Source organism: Dermacentor variabilis, chromosome 6, assembly GCF_050947875.1.
Source record: "Dermacentor variabilis isolate Ectoservices chromosome 6, ASM5094787v1, whole genome shotgun sequence".
NCBI lineage: Eukaryota > Metazoa > Arthropoda > Arachnida > Ixodida > Ixodidae > Dermacentor > Dermacentor variabilis.
In genome coordinates, this window is record NC_134573.1 from 197,296,118 (window position 1) to 197,318,152 (window position 22,035).

The window sequence follows — 22,035 nt, forward strand, 5'->3', positions numbered from 1 at the left end:
ACCTATAATATGAACTAATTACGGCCGAATGAGAGCAATGTTTTCATTTATATAACTTTGGAACATGTTACCTTCTGATTTAAAATCATGCACAATGTACTCCTTTTGTCAATGTCTTAAAATCCATTTATTAGGTAAGCTATCGATTTGATATCCTTGTTTCCCTTCTTATGATTTCTTTGTTTTAAACAACCTATAATTATTGTTATTCATTGCCGTAATTGTCATGTATATCTTTGATAATGTATTTTTATCCTGCTAATACACCATTGTCTGCTGTCTGATATATCCATCCCCTGTCTACTTTTTGTTAGGAGGTCCCCCTGACAGTTTTCACTTTGGGACCTCTGACTGCACACTCATCCTATGCAAATGTATTATCAAATTACAAAATGTCAATAAATTTCAACTTCAACTAAACTTCAACACTCTGGCTGTGACCTTATTTCAATTTTACGCCTTTGAGATGAAACTTTAACTTGCGAGCGCCTGTCTTAATGCATGGCAATGGAGAAATGCTTTTTCGCAGCTATCGACGTACTGGTTTTGGTTAGGTTTGTTGCGCTTAAAAAAATAACTTAAAGGGACACTAAAGATAAAAATGATGTATTCTCTATTAGTAAAGTACCCTTCTGCAACACTGAAAACACTACTCTTACTTGGATTACAAGAAGCCGGAACAGGTGCGAAAAGGCAAGATGAGTGCTGATGTGCGTAGCTCACCATGGCATTGATTTTGACATCTGTTATGGCCTAGATGAAACTGTTTATCGCTAAAGATTGAATACATTGTGTTCCGAAAAGGAGCCAGCAATTGAACATGGCAAGTTTCTGGTACTTTTACTGCACTAACGCGGCCGAAATAATAAAAAAAAGAATTGCTGTGAAATCTATGGCGTCACACTAAAATGCCGGCATTGGTGTTCTGGCGTGAAATTCATAAAATGAAACTTTGACCTTCATTTTCTGTTTTAATGAACAACTTATTGCGAAATAGGCTATAATAGTGTTTTTAAAGATCGCTTTGTCAGTCTAAACTGTTTTAATGCTTCTTTTTAGTGTCCCTATAAAATATAGCAACTGTAGGAAGCAGATTTCTTGTTTAAAATGTCAATTTTCTTACAAAAGTAGTTGAAAATTGCTAGATTAAAAAGAAAGAAGAAAACTCAAGTATTAAGTCTACAACTTAGCAATGAGTAACGATATCACAATTTTGTAAACTGTGCATAATAATACATCTAAAGCTGCCAAAATTCACGTGTGTTACACCACTCTGAAGTATACCAATTGTTGATCAGTAGAACTTTTGCAAAACTATCGTAAACATTGTAACAATTTCAGATAAGCTGTAAATTCATATTACAAATTTGTCTGTTATTGATGTGGATGCAGTTGACAGAACCGTGATATTGAGAGAGCATCTGTAGGGAAATGGAATTACTCATCTGTCGACATGACTGCCTTAGTCATACGAAAGGTCCACACTGAAAATTGGGCTTGTTTACCTCCAATAAAATACTTGGTATAGTTAACATTAAAGAAAGATGAAAAAAAAAAGGAAGGAAAAATGCTACAAGTGCTAGGTTGCCTTTCTTTTTGTTCCATTTGTCACTTAAGGACAGTCATTGCTGCTGGCTTCTCTTCTATTTAATAATTTATTTAATAATACTGTTTTTAATAATAATAATAATAATAATACTTTAATAATTTAATACACTGTAACAGTAAACATGAGCACAAAGCCCCTTTCACACAAAACTTCCATGTCCCCAGTACAGTGTGCTTTCTGTCTGATGTTCCAGGGTTTGATTGTGACTATGTCCAGAAGGCAAATGAAAAGGTGATAGTTCGGGTTGACTTGACACACCTGTCTGTAACTGACCTCATGGAAACGACACTCTACACCAAGGTAAGGAACTTCACATGCAAAGTTTGCTATGGAACTGATTTTTCCTTACATCTTTCTTTCAAAAGGAAGAATGCTCTCACATGTCTAAAAAGATGCGTAAACTCAGTAAGACTGAGTTCGTTGGAACAGGCCAGCAGGAAACATTTTTTTCACCATAAATGCTTGTGACATTATCCTCACTTGTAATGGGGAAACGGTGCAGTGTCGCATGTTATGTGTGCCACAAAATCCCTCTGCACGCGAGCACCTCACTTCGTTGTTTTTAGCAAAAGAGAAATGCTAAGCGCCCTGCCCCGGCTGATGCGATCACGGATTTTGGCTCTGAATGTGCTTCTGCTTTAGCCCGTTTCACATAGTGTAAATTCGACTGCGCTTTTACACTTGCGAATTAATAGTTGCAGCATATGGGCCATCAGACCCTTCATACATGTGATTTTCAATGTTCCAAGTGCTGAACTTCTCTGTGAAAATGTACATGTGTTGAAACAATCTCAACGTGGATCGTAGACACGTCTTTGTGGCCTCCCTATGTCACAAAAATAGTTTCTAAGTTGTTTTACTTTGTTTTCACCAAAGCGAACTGACGCCAAGAATAATTCAGTTTTCTGTTAGGTGTTCTAAAACTGGTACAGTGCAACATAGAAAGGACGAAACAAAGCCGAGCCGGCTAGAATAAAGAACAGAGCGCTGCCATATTTGCATAACATCTCTCACACATTAAAAAAGATTGGCCGCTAGGGTAGCGTGGAAGCAGTGCTTTTCGCACCGGATACTCTACGTAGGCTTTGGGCGGCCATAGATCCTCTCCATTTATTTATTTATTTTAATTTTATTTATTCAATACTGCCAGCAACCTTTTGGCCACCAAGGCAGAACTGGGTACATTGCATTACAAGTTATTTATGCTACTAATCATTGTCATGCTGCGACGATAAAAGGACAATGACATAAACAAACACCAGCAAGAGTAATACAATGAACAATCAACACTTATTTACATATGGACACCTTCGAAAGAGTAACAAAGAACACGCAGTCAATCACAAGAACGGAACAACGGCTGTTAAAAAAGATTCCGACGTTGACAGGTTCACCACCTCATTCGGCAGCCGTTCCATTCAACAACAGTCCTTGGGAATAAGGAACCTTTGTATGCATGTGTCCTACATTGAGGTACTAAAATAGCCTTGCTGTGTTTCTTATGGGTAGGTCATGACATGTTATATTGCATGTATGCCTGGAAATCTAGTTTTACTTGACTGTTAATGATGTTGAATACCATTTTTAGACGATGCAACTTTCGCTGTGATTCGAGTGTGCAAAGACTGGACCGCGTATAAAGATCAGACATGGACATCAGCCTACCATAGGCGTTGTAAACGAAGTGAAGCGATTTTTAAAAATACGTTCCATGCGGTTAGCTTCTGTTTTGGTGTGTGGATCCCACACTACATCTGCATACTCAAGTAACGGGCGTATGAGGGACATGTATGCAACTAATTTTGTTTTACTGTTACAGTGTTTCAAGCGATGCCTGAGCAACCACAGTCGTTTTGATGCTGTAGAGATGATGTTTTTAATATGGGAGGTTGAACTTAATGTGGAATCAATAATTATACCCCAGTATTTGAACTAGTTAACAAGGATGATTTCGTTATTGTTGACATTGTACGCATAGGGAAATGGTTTTTTCTACGAGTTATTGTCATCTGAGCGCATTTTGAGGTATTCAGAGTTGTCTCCTACACATGGCACCAGTTAGTAATAGCCATTAGGTAGTTGCTTAGTGCGTCTTGATCCTCACTTGTTTCAGTGGTGTGGTAGACAATGCAGTCGTCTGCAAAAAAACGGCTGCGTATAGGAAAGTCGATGGCCCGATCATTGAGATATATAAGAACAAGAAGGGGCCCAAGGACAGAGCCTTTAGGAACCCCAGAAAGCACTGGTGCTGTATGAGACTTTGATTTAGCTATTTGTACATATTGATGGCAGTTAGAAAGGTAAGAGTGAAGCCACATTACAAGTTGTCTATTGTTTAAGAGGCTCTTAAGTTTTATCATTAAATTCAAATGTGACATGTGGTCGAATGCTTTCTAGAAATAGAGAAAAATTACGTCTATTTGACCACCTTTGTCCAAGGTCACGAAGAATTCATTGGTGATATGAATCAGGCCACGCTGAAAACCATGCTGGTTGCTCATGAAAAAATTCACGCTCTCCAAAAATGAGCTCACGTGTTTAAAAATTAAGTGTTCAATAACCTTGCTGGTAGTGCACAACAGAGAAATGGGCCTATAATTTGCTACAAAGTACTTATCGCCGGATTTGTAGATAGGTATGACCTTTGCCGTTTTCTAATCTTTGAGTACTTCACCTTTATGCAGACTTGTGCTGATAATAAATATTTCACGAACCATTCGGCATATCTTACAGAAAACAGTTTGGAATGTCGTCCAGTCTGGATGACTTCTTTGTGCCAAGGTGAAGAAGTGCTGAAAAAAATTCCCTGTTTGCTTATAACAAGGTTAAGCAACAACCGGCGCTTGATGCTGCCGATGCTGCTGACTGCGCGCACGTTCGTCATCTTCCTTACAATATCTAGATTTTTGCCTCTAAATTCGGCAACCGTGTCTCTTCCACGCAGAAATACGCTGGAAAATTGGTCATTGAAGGCTGACGCTATTGTACATGTGTCCGTAACGGCAGAGTTGTTCAAAAAGACTTTGCTTACAGGCTGTGTCTTATCTGTAAGATACCTCCAAAACTTTTGGGGGTTGCTAGTAAGGAAGTTGTGCATTCTGATGTTAAAGAACTGGTACTTTGACAATCTAATCTTCTTATGTAATTTTTCTCGAACAACTTGCAAGTTTTACCTTTTCTGTGAACGAGCACTTGACAAGCCCTTGATGCATCGTTTTAGTTGGAGGATTTCATGGGTAATCCAAGGGTTAGAGCTGTCCACTTTCCTAAGTTTAAGAGGGACAAACTTCTGTATCCATTCATGAACCGTGTTTTGGAACTCAGCCATAAATCATCAGCACTAGAAGTACCATCCGCAGCCATTTTATCTAGCATGTCATAGTTCAGATTGAGAAGGTCTAAAATAATAGTGTTGTCAGTGTGATTAAAGTAAAAAAACATGGTTTTTGTCGTCGCATCTTTATCCATCCGCGCACCACTGTCTGTGTGACCATGCACAAGAAGCGCTTTGGGTCTTGCGTTGTTGGGGTTGTTTATTTAATTCCACTATCATGTGGGGAGAGATATATAGGCCAAACTGTTCGATGCCCTAATGAAAGACTAAAAGAATGTGATTACAATGTGCACCGAGCTACACAGGGACACTTAGGGAATCACTGTCGCAGGACTTTGGAGTAAGCTAAATTTTTATTGGTGTGAACTGCTAAACAAAGCACCGATCACAACTTACGTGGGAGATTATTGAAGCTGATCTCATGGCAACGGCTGGCAGCACGTGTATTAGCGCGCCATCTTTGTGCCTATCTTCTCGGGAACTAAGATTTCTTGATAAATTTAATTTTTTATGACAGAATTGCATGTTCTGTGGCTCATGAAGGTGTAGTCTTCTATTGGTGTGACATTTTGTAAAGCGTTGTGACGACATTCCTTGGTGCTTTCTTGTAGCACTACCAGCCATATATCTTTAAAATTCTGCGCTCTGTTCTTTCATCTGGCCGGCTTGGCTTGTTTCTTCCTTTATATTGTTACGTGTGGAAAGACACAGACGAAAGATGCTATTTACACGCTATTTACACTGGAGCCAGGCAGCCAGGCTGACACTCGCTCGTGCCAAGGGCACCGACCAACTTCTTCGTCGTTCACGCGGCAGCTCGTCTCTTGAGCATCGCTCAATGATATCGTAATATTACCCCCCGGCGGCAAAAGCACCGTCACGGTGCCGTTAAATATCCAAGGTGCATGGAGAGTCGTAGGGCTTGAGTCAATGGACAATGTCACTGGTTGTCACAGCAGAGGACGTAGTGGGCGTGGCTAGAACGATTTCATAGGTGACATCGGTCGCTTTGCGTATCACGCAATATGGGCCTGTGTAACAGGAAAGCAGTTTTTCACAAAGGCCGACTTTACGCGATGGTGACCAAAGCAACACGAGGGCACCGGGCACAAAATGGACATCACGGTGACGGAGGTCGTAGCGTTGTTTCTGCTTGTCTTGAGACACTTGTAGACAAGCGTGCGCAAGTAGGCGAGCATGGTCAGCAGGGGCGATTGCATCACGGGCATAATCGCTAGTTAAAGCTGTGGCGGACGGAAGCACCGTGTCCAGTGGTAGCGTTGGTTTGCGGCCATACAAGACGTAGAACGGGGAAAAGCCAGCTGTTTCGAGACGGGAAGAGTTGTATGCAAAGGTAATGTAAGGTAGAGCCAGGTCCCAGTCACGGTGGTCGTCGGAAACGTATTTGGATAGCATGCCTGTAAGGGTGCGGTTCAAGCGCTCAGTGAGGTTGTTCATTTGGGGGTGGTAGGAGGTGGTAAATTCCGTATTGAGCAGGCACGCATGATGTCGTCGTTGACTTTGGCCAAAAACGTACGGCCACGGTCTCTTAGCAATTGACGCGGGGCACCATGCATCAAAATGATATCATGTAGGAGGAAGTCCGCAACATCAGTTGCGCAACTGGTCGGAAGAGCACGGGTTACGGCGTAGCGGGTCGCGTAGTCTGTCGCGACTGCAACCCACTTGTTTCCTGATGTAGATTCCGGAAATGGACCGAGAAGGTCTAAGCCGACACGATGAACGGGCTTGGCAGGGATGTCGAGCGGCTGCAGGTAACCAGCGGGGAGCTGGGAAGGCTTCTTGCATCGTTGGCAAAGTTCACAAGCGGCAACGTAACGTCGTATGGAACGGGCAAGGCCCGGCCAAAAAAAACGGCGACATACAAGGTCATAGGTTCGAGATATGCTGAGATGTCCTGCCGTTGGTGCGTCGTGGAGCTCTTCTAGAATGGTGGAGTGGAGGTGTTTTGGTATTACAAGCAGGAACTCAGAGCAGTCCGTATGAAGGTTACGACGTTACAGAGTACCGTCGAAGAGGCGTAGAGCAGCATCGGCCGGAGAGTGTTCAAAACGGTCGATGAGTGCTTTGATGTAGGCGTCACGGCGTTGCTCGTCGGCAAAATGAAGCAGCTGTGATACAGAGAATATGCAAGAAGCACTGGCAATATTGGAGGAGTCAGAGTCGTGAACAGGGTAACGCTTGTGGGGTTCTCCTCCGTGCTCTTGGAACAAAGGAACGACAACACAGTAGTGCAAACAATCACAAGGGCATTTATTGCACCTTTCATAGATCAATGCCTACTAGCGAGTGGCTATCCACAAAACATGCCGATGGGCGCGCGACAAATCTAGAAGTCCGACTCACCGCGACCGGATAGCGAGCGAATATGTTCGCCCCATGCTGGATCCCAACGCCTGGTCATTCGCGTGTACGGTCACGCGAACGGTGGCGCGTTCGAAGGCGGCCACGCAAGACGGTCTCGCAGAAGCATGGGTCGGCCCACGCGCGGCACGGCACGTCCGGACTGCTTGCTGTCCCGCACCCAAGAGACCAAGCGCCTTCCGCTCCCGCACCCATGTAACCCCGCCGGTAGCAGCGCAACACTCGTGCCATCTCTCGCGCTGCGCTTCAACCACATCGACCGCCGCAGGCGTCACGCAGGCCACGCGGCGAAGCGGTATTGCAGGAGATGGGGGAAAACAAGATATCTGGGGATGTGCGAGAGTCGCGCATCACCACGTCCCCCCAACCTTAAGTCACTACATATTTCGGAGAAACATGTCACTCGGTCTAACATCAACCCGTGCTTCGCGAACAAGATAGTACATGCAACAGTGGCCGCGCCGAAGAAATGTCCACACGCTGTCCATAGCATGCGAGCCGACATTTTCCCCGGGTACACTGCTGGCGTCCGCCGGTCACAGCAGCAGCTTTGCAGACTTGACGGCACGATTCCAGGCCAGGACTCCGGAAACGGCGACGCAGTAGCCGGAACAAGCAAGCGTCACTTGCGCCAACGCACCCTGCTGGCGAGAGCCGCAGTAGCTGTCGGTGACTGCCGGCTCTTTTCTCCGCCGCCGAGGGTTGTGAGCTGGATACAGGAGGCCGCCGAAGTCGCTGCGCCGAACTGGCCACAGCATCACCGTCGCCCGGGGTGGCTCGATCGTAGTCCGGGGCAGCAGCGCAGACGATGTGCAGGTGACGGCAAACCAGGGGTGACTCCACTCACGCTGCGTAGACTCAACACACTCGGCAAACACTAACGTAGTGCAAGGGAGAGGAATTCTGCATGCGCATCGCCCACGTGGTACGATGTTCAACTCGGCTAGCAAAAGATCGGGCGGCTACTCAGTTGTGAAGTTCACGTAAACGAAGCTCGTTTCCTTGAGTCGAACGAGTAATTTCAATTCCTGCGAGGCTAAATAGAATGAGGGAAGCAAATCGCAACACCTCAACGCCACGGTCCACCAGGTTGTGTCCTTCCACGTGCGACAGGCAGATTCGTAAAGCCTTAGGCCTAAAGCGTCGCTACCCTGACAACTGGCATCCAAAAACAACACCCAAAATGAGCGCAAAACAGGCAGCCGCGAGGAGACGTCAGCTCTGTGAGGTGGTCCTATTCCGCTCGGTGCGCACAGCATCCGAGTTGACGGCGCCCACCGTCCCAGATGGTGTCGGAGTGCCCGGTGCCAGGCCGCAATATCAGTCAGCCCGTAGTGGCACCCGTGGCCTGCGGCCACCCGGCTCCCAGAGCCACGACTTCATCAGAGTCAAAGAGATAGAAGAAGCTATTTACATAAGAAATTCGGACCACCCACGAGGCTTCCGTACTCACTCGCTTCAGGCTTGGCAATGCTCCGCGGGCGCTAAGCCTCGCTCTCCCAGGAAGCAAACCACGTGGCTCTCGTATCGACGAATGTCATTAAAAAAACACTTGCGAAAAGGCTTAGCATGTTGACATGTTCAAACACACTACAGCCACCGTCGCCTCGCTCAAGAAAGCACGCCGCCAACACTAGCGATCAAAATCCACGCTAGCCCTACGCTTCGGTTCAAACAAACGTCTCGAACGAAGCAAAACTGTTAAATTTATCGTCCGATGCCCCAAGAGGTCCACGTTGGGCAGCCAGATGTGGCGTTCTCCTCCGTGCTCTTGGGACAAAGGAACGACAACACAGTAGCGCAAACAATCACAAAGGCATTTATTGCACCTTTCATAGATCAATGCCTGCTAGCCGAGTGGCTATCCACAAAACATGCTGATGGGCGTGCAACAAATCTAGAAGTCCGACTCACCGCGACCGTATAGGGAGCGAATATGTTCGCCCCATGCTGCATCCCAACGCCTGGTCATTCGCGTGTACGGTCACGTGAACGGTGGCGCAATCGAAGGCGGCCACGCGAGACGGTCTCGCAGAAGCATGGGTCGGCGCACGCGCGGCACGGCATGTCCGGACTGCTTGCTGTCCCGCACCCAAGAGACCAAGCGCCTTCTGCTCCCGCACCCAAGTAACCCCGCCGGTAGCAGCGCAACACTCGCGCCACCTCTCGCTGCGCTTCAACCACATCGACCGCCGCGGGCATCACGCAGGCCACGCGGCAAAGCAGGATTGCAGGAGATGAGGGAAAACAAGATATCTGGGGACGCGCGAGAGTCGCGCATCCCCACACGCGACAAGCTGTCAGCATCTTGGTGCAGGCGGCCAGACTTGTACGCCACGGAATATAGCCTCAAAGCCCATCGACCAAGCCGGCCTGTAGGATCTTTTAGCGATGAGAGCCAGCAGAGAGCATGATGATCAGTGACTGCGGAAAAAGGGCGACCGTAAAGGTAAGGACGGAACTTCGCAACAGCCCAGACAACAGCAAGGCATTCTCGTTCAGTAATGGAATAGTTGTGCTCCGATGATGCTAGGAGGCGACTCGCGTAAGCAATAACGCGATCCTGGCCACGCTGACGCTGGGCCAAGACGGCACCTACGTCATGACCGCTGGCATCTGTACGCAGTTCTGTAGAGGCATCAGGGTCGAAATGGGCGAGAATGGGTGGTGAGGTTAGAAGAGTGACGGGACGAGAGAATGCGGCGGCTTCTCCAGTGCCCTACGAGGATTGTACGCCTTTCTTCAAAAGATTAGTTAGGGGTCTAGCAATTGTCGCAAAATCTGGAACAAAACGACGAAAGTACGAGCATAGCCCTACAAAACTTCGAACGTCTGTGGCTGTCTTCGGAACCGGAAACTCTCTGACAGTGTGAGTTTTGTCGGGATCAAGCTGTACTCCGGAAGCGTCAATGAGATGGCCCAGAAGAGTAATTTATCGGTGGCCAAAACGACATTTGGACGAGTTAAGTTACAGCTTCGCCTTCCGAAATATATCACGTATAGTTGTGAGACGTTCAAGGTGAGAGTCGAACGTTGGCGAGAAGGCGATGGCGTCGTCGAGGTAGCAGAGGCATGTGGACCATTTGAAACCTTAGAGCAAGGAGTCCATCATACGCTCAAAGGTGGCAGGGGCATTGCATAATCCAAACGGCATTACTTTAAATTGGTATAGGCCATCAGGTGTGATGAACGCGGTTTTTTCTCTGTCCATATTGTCAACAGCAATCTGCCAATATCCCGAACGAAGATCAATAGACGAGAAATAGCTGGAACCGTACAGGCAGTCAAGGGCGTCGTCTATACATGGGAGTGGGTAGACGTCCTTTTTTGTAATGCTGTTCAGGTGACGGTAGTCTACACGGAAGCACCACATGCCGTCTTTCTTCTTAACCAACACCACAGGTGACGCCCAGGGACTCGATGAAGGCTCAATGATGTCCTTATCGAGCATTTTGTTCACTTCATCTTGGATTACTCGGCGTTTCGACACAGAAACTCGATACGGTTGTCGGTGAATAGGCGCAGCATCGCCAGTAAGAATGCGATGCTTGGCCGCGAGCGTCTGGCCTAAAGGGCGGTCGTCGAAGTCGAAAATATCGCGGTAGGACGATAATACTTCGCAAAGGTCTTCAGCCTGTGTAAAGGACAGGTCCGTCGCAACCATTTTCTTTATGTTGGGTCGACGCCCGAGGCGGGCGCGAGGGGCATGCTAAGCTTGCGAGAACCATCGGTCGATAACGCTGCCACGTATTGTCGCCGAGACAATCAATGGTGGCAAGGCAAATAACTTGCAGTAGAATTTGCTTTGCCACTCCAAAGTTACAGGCAGACATGCGAGTGTGGTTCACAGTAATAGTAAGTATACTGTGAGGCACGGTGACGTCATACTGTATTGGGATGTCAGGCAGAGGAGGGTCGAGGCACTCGCCATCAGGAACTGGTGGGAAAGACAACAGTTCAATGTAGGCTATGGACTTTGGCAGCAGGCGAAGAAAGCCGGTGGAGCGTAAGCGGCGGTGGGGTGCGTCAGAAGGTTCTGCGAGCGTCGCCAGCTCAAAGTGAAGGGTACTGGAAGAGCAGTCAATAAGAGCAGAATGGGCGGAGAGAAAATTGAGGCCGAGAATAAGGTTGTGGGGATAATGAGCAATTACGGTGAAGAGGACAGGAGTGTGGCGGCCGGCAATGCGGACATGTGCCATACACATGCCGATGATAGGCACAGTACCGCCATCTGCAACGCGTACGACGCGTGCCGACGCTTGGGTGAGGAGCTTGTTCAGTCGTCGTCGGAAGGCAGCACTCATAATAGAAAGATGTGCGCCTGTATCGATGAGTGCTGTGACAGGATAGCCGTCAACGTCAGCGTCAAGAAGGTTTCGGTCAGTAGGTAACGTGAGCAGAGGATTTGAGGGCAGGATCGACAACACAGCTTCACCTACAGAAGATGCAGTGCCTAGTTTTCCGGCTTGGTCCGGGAGGCGATAGGCGGCGAAGAGAAGCGGCGGGGTAGGGGCGAACGAGACTGGTGGCGTCGAGGTGAGGGCGAGCGGCTGTAGCGAAGGTTCGGAGCAGGGGCATCAGCGGTAGTGGGTTCATGGCGGTTGGCATAGGGTACAGAAGGTCCAAAGGTGCGGGAATAAGTGGCGGCGTAAGTCCGAGGATGGTGGTGGCCATCGGTTGCGGCAGTGACGGGCGATGTGTCCAATGCGACAGCAGTGGAAGCAGATCGGCCTGTCATCAGGGGTATGCCATTCGGACGGGTTGCGGCGAGATGTGGCAGAAAAGGACTGCCGGGGACGAGGAGGGCTGCTAGATAACTGGGGAACTCTGGGTCGAGACGTGGAACACATGGTGTTGAAACCCATGTTTTCAAATTCCTGTCTGACGACGGCCTGAATCATCGCAATGTTGGTTGCTGGCGGATCGGGAGGTGTCGTGGAAAAGGTTGGCGAACAGGCGGCCTCGAGTTCGCGGCAAACAATACGGGTGACGTCGTCACAGGTGGTGGTCTGACGCGGTCAACCCTCACATGTCGACGTAGCAGCAGTGTTGGGTAGCCGTGCAATGTGATGTGAGATACGGCGGCTCTTAGCCTGTTCAAGGCGACGGCATTCTTTTATAATGGCGTGGATAGTCGAGACGTTGCCGAAAAGAAGGAAATAGAAAGCATCGTCGGCGATTCCTTTTAGCACATGTGCCACTTTATCTGCTTCGGACATATGATCGTCAGCTTTACGGCATAGAGCCAAGACATCGAGGATGTAGGAAATGTATGGCTCTGTAGATGACTGAACATGAGACGCAAGAGCCTTTCTTGTGGCAGCCTTGCGCCCAATGGGGTCGCCGAACAGTTCCCACAGCTTTTCTTTGAAACTGTCCCAACTGGTTATTTCGTCATCATGCGTTTGGTGCCACACGCCTGGGGTGCCGCCGAGATAAAAGATGACATTGGCGAGCATAATCGTTGGGTCTCACCTGTTGTTAACGCTGGCATGTTCATAGAGCTTGATCCAGTCGTTGACATCCTGTCCCTCTAGGCCAGAGAACACACCTGGGTCTCGATGTGGCGCAAACATGACGATTTGAGCTGTCGGACAAGCCGAAGCCGTTGCAGAGGTGGGCTCATCACTGGGAGGCATGGTGACAAGCTCGGTGTGCCGACCACTTCAGAGTTCTGTGGTGAGGACGGGGATCGCTGACCTCCACCAGAAATGTTACGTGTGGAAAGACACAGACGAAAGATGCTATTTACTCGCTATTTACACTGGAGCCAGGCAGCCAGGCTGACACTCGCTCGTGCCAAGGGCACCAACCAACTTCTTCGTCGTTCACGCGGCGGCTCGTCTCTTGAACATCGCTCAATGATATCGTAATAATATGTTACGCTGTACCAGTTTTAGAATGCAATACCAACTTGCCCAATCCTCAACCCTAGTGAACTTCGTTAGGTGCTTGCAAATGCGAAAATTGCAGCTGCGCTGTGTTTGGTTCATGTGAAATGGCTTTGTGAATTTTGCATTTGCTGAAATCATTGCTGCAAAAAATGCAATGTAAAATCACACAATGTGAAACGGGCTTTATGGACTTCCTGATGTCAGCCCAGTGTGGGGATTGCACGCACAGTGGCCGAACTCCCGCAATCTGCAGGATGCCGCTGCGCTGGCTGCCTGTTGGGTTATAAGGCTCATCCAGGTCGACAGGACTGATTTAAATGATAACGCGATGCAGACAGAGGGAACGGCAACAAAAGCAGCACATTTTGGAAAGTGTGAAAGCACGTGCAAAGATCGGGCCGATTAGATGCAGGAAGGCAAGAAGATCGTATTTGAAACCCAGCGATTAACTTATTATGTTCTCGTATATATACATATTATTTATATCTGTTCTCCCATGATTTTATGAGTATAATGAATAAGTGGCACGTGGATCATGTAAGATTGTTTGATAGAATTTCAGACGTCCATCTTGTCTTTAATGCCGCTTCAACAGCAATCTACCCAAAAGCGTGATCTTGTGACCAATCATTGACGAGCCACCTGTATGAACATACAGTCAACGACTGAATTTTCCGGCATGCCTGATATTTCGTACGTCTTCGCGGCACCGCCACGAGCCCCATAGAGTCAATGTATATGGACATCTGAAGTTTCGGACGCTCGAACCCCCTGCCGTCCAATTTTCCGGACTTTTTGATGCAACGGAAGGTCCTTTGGCTCCTCGCGCAGCGCCCTTGCGAAGGAAATCGACCTGCAGCCGAAAGACAAAGCATATCACCGCTTTGAACCACAACTAGCCGAATCTAGCCGTCACACACCGATTTGGTCTGGCCACGCTGGCTATGTTCATCGCCGCAAATGGCCACACTTCTGCTTCCGGCAGAGTTTCCGGAGCGGCGCTATTTCGTTTGTTTGCGCAGGCCGCGTTTTGGCTAGCATGGTGTGTGGTTGTGCTGTTGTGTCAAGTGTGCTCTGCGACGCTAGGCCTAGGTGCTTCGACGCTCATCAGCGAACTCCACTGTTCGCAGCTTGAAGATTTCGCTTGCCTTCGATGGTCCCCACTCCGTCTTTGTCGTCCTCGCTGATGGCATCGAAGCGCGGAAAGCAGTACTGTACCCACGGAAATAACTTTTGAACAGTTTGTTGACGCTGACAACGAGCTCAACTTCTGCGCAGAACTGACTGACGAGGGAATAGTCCGTCAGGTTGTGGGGGATTCAGAAGACTCCGATGTTGAAAATGAGGAGCCAATGCCTGCGCCGCCTACAAGCGCTGAGTTGACGCGAGCACTGTTGACTTTTTCATCGGTGTACAGTGCTGACATGACCCTTGCTCAGATCGAGGCGAATATGATCGCATGCAACCGGAACACCGTCCAAACAACAATCAACAAGTTCTTCAAGCAACTGCAGCAATAACACTGGCTGCCGACGATGCACATGTACATAATAAACCGGCAGTCGGCTGCGTACAGAGTTTTTGAACGCCTCTTTTTATAGCACCTTCATTGATGCTTTGGCAGGGTTTTGGAAGATTGGTACTTTGCCCTTTACCTCTAGATCGGAGAAAAAAAAGAAAAAGGTGTGGTTTTTTGCATGCATTCATTTTTTTCGGACTGCCTGAATTTTCGGACGTTTTTACATTCCCTAGAGGGTCCGAAAAATCGGTCGTTGACTGTATTTGCATCAAGCGTTTCGTGACAGCTTACAGCCCATTATTACATCGGCCAACGGCGAATTTTGTCACGGCCACACTGCCTTAGTTGATCGACGCTGCTTCGTTGGACATCGGCTATTTATAGTTACAGTTTGGTGCCGGATCAACACAGATCTATTCGCAGCAGTCGCGCGACACTTGGAAAGCCGACAAACTGCCTAGAAAGTGAAAGTGAGTGTACGGGATGGCAACAAAGTTGTTCACGGGTGGTTGCCACTTTTGCTACACACTGTACAGTGGCCTCTTGTTCCTGACGGTGTTCACAGCAGTACATCGGTCTTCTTTCGTAGCTTTTAGCAACCCATCTCGAAACTAGCTTTGAATTAATGTGGTGGGTGCAAAAGTCATGCAACTAGTGCACTCATTGCCCGGGTGCATATATTGCACACAGTGGATGCCCAATGAGGGTAGAAAGGGGTGGTGAGGAGGGGAGTTACATACGAACTCGCCGTGACCCTCCCGATTTAAGAATCTTAGACAGGTCGCAAATCATACCAAACCTGACAATGAAAAGGTACGTGCTCTTTACCGTCAGCACAAACGCAGTCGAACCACACACTATCTCGGCTACTAATGAGCCGATTTAAAAAATTCTTGTGGCAGAATGCGCCCTAGACGGCACATAACTTCCAGCGTATAACCAAATTTTTTTATGTGGCGTGGTGAGGCTCCCTTTAAGCTCCACTTCACTGGTTCTACATCAAGCTGTGATGTCTTGTCATCTACTTCCGGTTGTCTTGGAATCGGCGTGCGAGGCTTCCGCAATCTAGAGTTATTATTGTGGGGTCTCTCACACCCGTACTCTTGGGACAAAGGAACGACAACACAGTAGTGCAAACAATCACAAGGGCATTTATTGCACCTTTCATAGATCAGTGCCTGCTAGCCGAGGTGCTATCCACAAAACATGCCGATGGGCACGCGACAAATCTAGAAATCTGATTCACCGCGACCGGAAGCGAGCGAATATGTTCGCCCCATGCTGGATCCCAACGCCTGGTCCTTCGCGTGTATGGTCACGCGAATCGTGGCGCGTTCGAAGGCAGCCACGTGAGGCGGTCTCGCAGAAGCATCGGTCGGCGGCGCGCAGGATGTCCACGCCGCGCGCCGACCCGCCGGGGAAGAGGGTCGCTCCACGCGCGGCACGGCACGTCCGTGCTGCTTGCTGTCTCGACCCCCAAGAGAGCAAGCGCCTTCCCTTCGGCGCCCAGGTAACCTCGCCTGTCGGCGGCGTTAGCAGCGCAACACTCGCGCCATCTCTCGCACTGCGCTTCAACCACATCGACTGCCGCTGGCGTCACGCAGGCCACGCGGCGAAGTGGGAGAGCAGGAGACGCGCTATGCGGGAAGAACATCAGGGGACGCGCGAGAGTCGCGCATCCCCACATTGTATAAGCTCCTAAAGGGAGCCTGTACAGTAACTCTATTCCAACCTCTCTGCTAACGGCTTAGCCATCAATCGCCAGTGAGAGCTATCCAAGAAGCGTGCATTGTGAGCATTCTGTCGCAGTGCCGAGGGTGTCTGGTATTCTGGTAACTGTAGGCAAGCTGGGTGTTTTGACAGATGGACGGAGGCATAAACTAAAGCTCCTCCATACTGCTACCACTGTAATGAAGGGGCTTTAGCATAAATGTGAGCGGCATGCACAGTGAAGCTACCTGGTGACCCAGAGCTTAACCAGCCAAACACAGAGCTTATATTGCTGTAATGATGTGCGAGAGATTCTAAACATTTAAAAGGACATGTTCACGAGTACGTTCCTGCCAAAAATTTACGCCTGCAGCAAAGTAGAATACACTTCGCAGCAAAGTAGAATACACTTTGTTCCTGTTGTTAAAGTAAAGCTTTCTTTGCCTCTTCCTTCGACTTTCCCACTGCTGCTGCTGCTGCTATGGGCTGCTGTCATGCACACCGCGTCGGGGGGGGGGTTCAGAGCGTGTGCATAGATGACAGCGCGAGTAAGAAAGAAAAGGCGACGGGAGAAACTCATTTTCACCCCACCACGTCGAATGTGCACAATGCCCTCTGGAGCTCCCTGCCCGTCGCCACATTAGCTGCTTGACAGCTGTAATTGTCCGTGATTCCGCTCAGAAGCATTGCAGAAACTGCAGCACTTCCCTGTTACTAACATGTGAGGCCAGAGGGGACGCAGATAGAACTGTAAAACGGAGACGAAGCAGCGGTAGAAGAGGCAGTTCCAATTTATGAGAGGGGGGAGGTGATGCGAGAAGGCAAGGAATCCCCACTACTATATGACAGCGGTTGGGGGAAACAGGATAAGCTTAAGTTCAAGGTATGGCAGAGTACATTGCTGCTATTTCTGAAAAATAAATGCCATGCGAATATGTCAAGCGGGCTACTTATGCACAGGGTGTGCAGAAGCAGAGCCGCATTAATTAAAGCGCATCGCAGGGTTCAGGAGACACTACGAAAGCGGTCAACCATCAAATCAACACTTCTGTGGCTGCTGCATTAGCTTTGTGGCTATGGCATTGGTAGAGGTCGTGGATTTGATTCGAATCGCGGCAGCTGCATTTCAACGGGGGCGAAATAGAAAATGCACGTGCACTTAGATTTTGGGACACGTTAAAGAACATCATGATGTCAAAGTTAATCCGGAGTCCGCCACTACGGCTTGCCTCATAATCCGAGTGTGGTTTTGGAACGTACAGCTCCATAATCCAATCCATGTTTGGCACTCCTGCCACAATGTGATGTGCCATGTGAGGAAATGACAACGCTAAACCCTCTCAGAAGTTATGCCTCAAGCAAACACCTCTCCCTGTGTGTTCTGTCTACTATGCAAACAAACAGTAGTGGTGCACGCATGGAAATGTTTAACATCAACTCACCACTCTTGTGTTAGCCTAAACGTTGAAGAAATTAAGCTTTAGCCGTCAACATCACTGCTAATTATCATCAATCAAAGCATCGAGCACAGAAAGCTTCGCTTACATGGACTCCCACAGTGCGTGGGATCCGCATAATTTTAACTTTGGGTTTGTCTGGTTAAGCTCTGTGCCACCAGGTGGCTGTACTGTGCAGGCAATTCACGTTGGCACCTCCGCTCATCCAGTAAAACTCCCAGTCCACTTGCGCTTGCGTTTACCTGAATATCGGACACACTATTGCTCACTATTGTTGTAGTCCGCCGGTGTGAAGTGACGGCCGCACACGGGTAGATGCTGGCACTGATCGAATACTGACAGCCCGATGCACTGCAGCCACTCTGCTCGCACGTTGCCTTGTAGAGGGACACAATGTTGCATCTTGACATGTCACCGATCGCTAGATTTGCAGACTGCAATGTAACAAGCACTTTCCATGGTGCTCGGGGAAAAGAAATTGTGAGAGCAACACTGACCACGCAGCTCGCGTAAACACAGAGAATTTTGTAACACGAGCAGACGACGCTTGCGGTGTGCCGAAGTGCTTGATTGTAGTGATAATTAAATTATCATTGTGTATTCTTTTTCTGTTACTCTTACAGCAAAGCTGTTAGCCTCTCAGTGGTCGGCATTTTTCATGTCCGCGTCTGTTAGCAAAAATGTGGGCCGATCTCGATCGGCAGCAGTGCAGACCAGGAGCAGTGGCTCATACCCCCATAAGGCAGAGGCCTCAAGCACTCAGCAAAGTGAGGCGAACAGTACTTACAATCTTTCGAATCATGCATACAACATAGAACAGCGTACTTTTCAATGAAGAACAAGCAAAAAACAAGCATCCAAACCATATAATTGATGATAAGGCACTCCTGATAACAATGCGAAGCATATAGCGTTCTCTGCACACGTTTTCCAGTAAAGATTACTGTTGTGCAAGCTGCTGCAGTGATGGTAGCTTGGGATGTGTGGAATTACATCCCTAGCCTTTCGTGTATAAAAGAATCAGCCTAGCAACTGATTTCATTGCCACTATGGGCGGTGGTTGTGTGCTGTCGAAATTACCATTACTCCCATTACTGCCATTACTCTAAATTACAATTACTACCGTATTTACACGATTGTAAGTCGACTCGAATGTAAGTCGACCCCCCCATATCGCTTGACTGGAAAAAAATAAAATAAGAGAGCATACCCGAGGGCGCATTCGATAGCGAAAATGTATTAGTAGCTGACATGGTCACTGGACTACTCGTCTTCACTAGTGCTGCCACCGTCATCGTTGCTGCGGTCCCACAGCGTGTCGTGGTCCAGCGAAATTTCTAATTTGGCAAACGACTGCACCAGGACATCTTGCAGAACAGCAGCCCACGCCAAATGCACCCAACCACACGCATCCATCAGGGAGGCTCTTTTCACAGGTCCGGTTGGCGTAATTTCGCAGTCTTCTGCCGCCAGCCACTCGTTGTACTCACGGCAGAGCAGAACCTTAAAATTAAGGCGTTGGTCCGGGCTTATTTCATGACCACGTCGCACTTCACTGGCAGGAACCGATCACGCATTTCAGCGACGTACGCCGCAAGCTTAGCCTACAGCTCCGGAAAGCGTCCATACTTCGGCACGTGGGAAATTTCTTATTTGCCGTCACACAGGTGAAAATTTCGCTTCGCTGCAGTCGCCACTCTCGCACAACCCGTTTAGAAACATCGAAATTGCGGCCCGCTGCGCAGTGATTTGTTTCTTCGGCGTAAAGGATGGCAGCCCTCTTGAACGCTGCTGTGAACGAGTGCCGAATGATTAGTGGGCCTATAGCACTCATGACGACTGGGGAAGCATAGAAGTAGCACGTAGCCGGCAGCCAAGTGGAATGCGTCAAACCAATACCAATGCCTTTAAACAGAGAAAGAGAAACTTGCGAACGGTGTCTGCTCTTCCATGAACTACCGATGCTCCCCACAAGCACCACCGTTCTGAGGGTGCCGCCGCAAATGAGAACAGCGGCGCTTCCATCAACTATCGACACTCCCCCATGAGTGTTGCATGCACTGTAAGACTCTCAAAAATGTTTAAAAACCCTTCCGAAAAGTGAACAAACACGCGGGATAACGAAAAGATACGGGTAGGGCCATAGAGCAAACATAAAATTGTAACCACGTTGTAGCTCCAGTTGGTATCGCTTTTTTTGGCGGGGCCATGTTTTGGTTTCGATTGTAAGTCGACCCCCCAACTTCAGACTTTCAAATTTAAAAAAAGGGGTCGACTTACAATCGTGTAAATACGGTACCATTTCTTTAAAGCAGTAAAGCATTGTATACATCACCTCAGCAGTTGTAGTGGGGGTTTTCAACAGCTTTCTGGGACATTAACTTTTGTAAAGCCAGGATGGCGAGTCACTTTTTTTCTATTGAAACAAATTAACCAATATTCCAACTATTACGAAGATTTCATCACAGTAAAGTTGGAAGAATTATCGATGACACAACCTGGTTAGCCAATCAAACAGCTCGCCCAAGTGGCTTCAGTTGGGATAACTTCGTGAATTGTGGGGGGGTGGCTGAAAACTGAGAAGTGGGCCGCTGTGATCAGAAGCGTTCCAAATTTTTAAAGCATTATAATAATTTACCAACTTTACGCGGAGCGCTTAAATGCATAATTTAATGATCAGAAAAACCTACCCTAACATCTTAGTACATTTGTACAATGTAGTCAAAATCATTTCAGGGTCCCCTTCAGCACAATATGTCACTAATCCTTTAGCTTCAGAGGTAAAAAAGCACTTGAATCCATTCAACGGTGTCACATGTAAGAGGCATTCGGCACAGAAAGGAAAAAGAGGACGATGTGTACGTATCGATCTGAATGGCACGAGCCCTTGAGGCGCGTGCCTCGAGCTGTGATCGAGGGAGAAGCAGCGCCAAGCTCTGATTATCGACATGGCTCCGGGCCTAGAAGGTTGTAGCGTCAGCATCGCACTGGTGACGGGAGCCATGGAAGTTCGGTCAAGTCTATAATGCTGGCAGTCCAGGGTGTGGCCATCAACCTTGGCAAAGTCGAGGCTGCAGCCTCTCACGGCAGTGCTGGGCACTCCAGGGAGGATTGCCTGTCAGAGGCAGACCAGCACAAACTATAGTCCCCGCGGCTTCTCGTTGGCACTCAAAGAAGAAGTAGCGGGGGAACCCGGAGTTAAGACCTAACTGGTGAGGCCGGGGTGCCACATCATCAATGGAGTTCAGGACACTGGCATCAGAGACGGACGAGTTGATTGGCCAACACAAAGGCAGCAACGTTTACAGAGTCGGCGAGAATACCGACTATGATGAAGATTCGACATGTTTCGGACTTGGAATATACGTGGGACGACAAAACTCAGTAAGGACACTCCTTTCTAGTAGCGTCGCAGCCATAGGCTAGGGTGGCCTGTCTTTCACGTAGCAAACACCAAGGATCAACGCAGCCGGTTATAAGGACATGCTTAATGATTATTAAGTAGATTGCATAAGTGTTAGTATTTGTTCATTGTGTTTTAGTTTGTGCGAGTTTTATTTTGAGGTTGGGGTAGAGTGTAATTAAAATCTGCGGTGCTGCTCTGCGTCTCTCAACCCCATCTCTCGTAACATCTGCACAACCCCGAGATCGGTGACACACGACAATTGATGGACATTCTACTGCTTAGCTTCATATGCTAGAACTGAGCTGTAGTCAGTGTTGGCATACTAATTTGAAGTTCTCTTTAATAAGAGTGTTCAGAGAAATTCAGTAATATCTCCATGATATGAATCTCTTGGTATCGCAACAAAAAATTTCATTGCCCGAAATTCGTATCATCCAGAAGCGTAAAAAATAATTGGGAAATTAAGTGGAGGACAGAGCAATGAAATGGCCAACTTGCTCGATTTTTTTTTAACGCAATGTTGAGGCCCCTTTTATCTCATGGCAAAATATTTGAAAGAAACATGCAGCAGCATTTGAGAGAATCACACTTTTTTAGTATGTTGTTTTCGAAATTGGTAATAAAATCTGGCTTTGGGAGGTGCTGTTGCACTGATAATTGTGTGAGCACAGCTTTTCGTTGATGCAACACTGCCATTACCGTAAACAGCCGAGATTCAGAT

At 48.0% G+C, this 22,035-nt stretch overlaps 1 protein-coding gene across 3 annotated transcripts in view; it reads left to right on the top strand.

Annotated features, from left to right (window-relative positions):
- Positions 1-22,035, top strand: part of LOC142586048 (intermembrane lipid transfer protein VPS13A-like) — a 935,034-nt gene that overhangs the window by 217,663 nt on the left and 695,336 nt on the right. For all 3 annotated transcript variants that reach the window (XM_075697293.1, XM_075697294.1, XM_075697295.1), the window contains one exon: positions 1,803-1,909. In XM_075697293.1, coding sequence (XP_075553408.1) covers positions 1,803-1,909 — 107 coding nt within the window. The remainder of the gene's footprint in view (positions 1-1,802; positions 1,910-22,035) is intronic.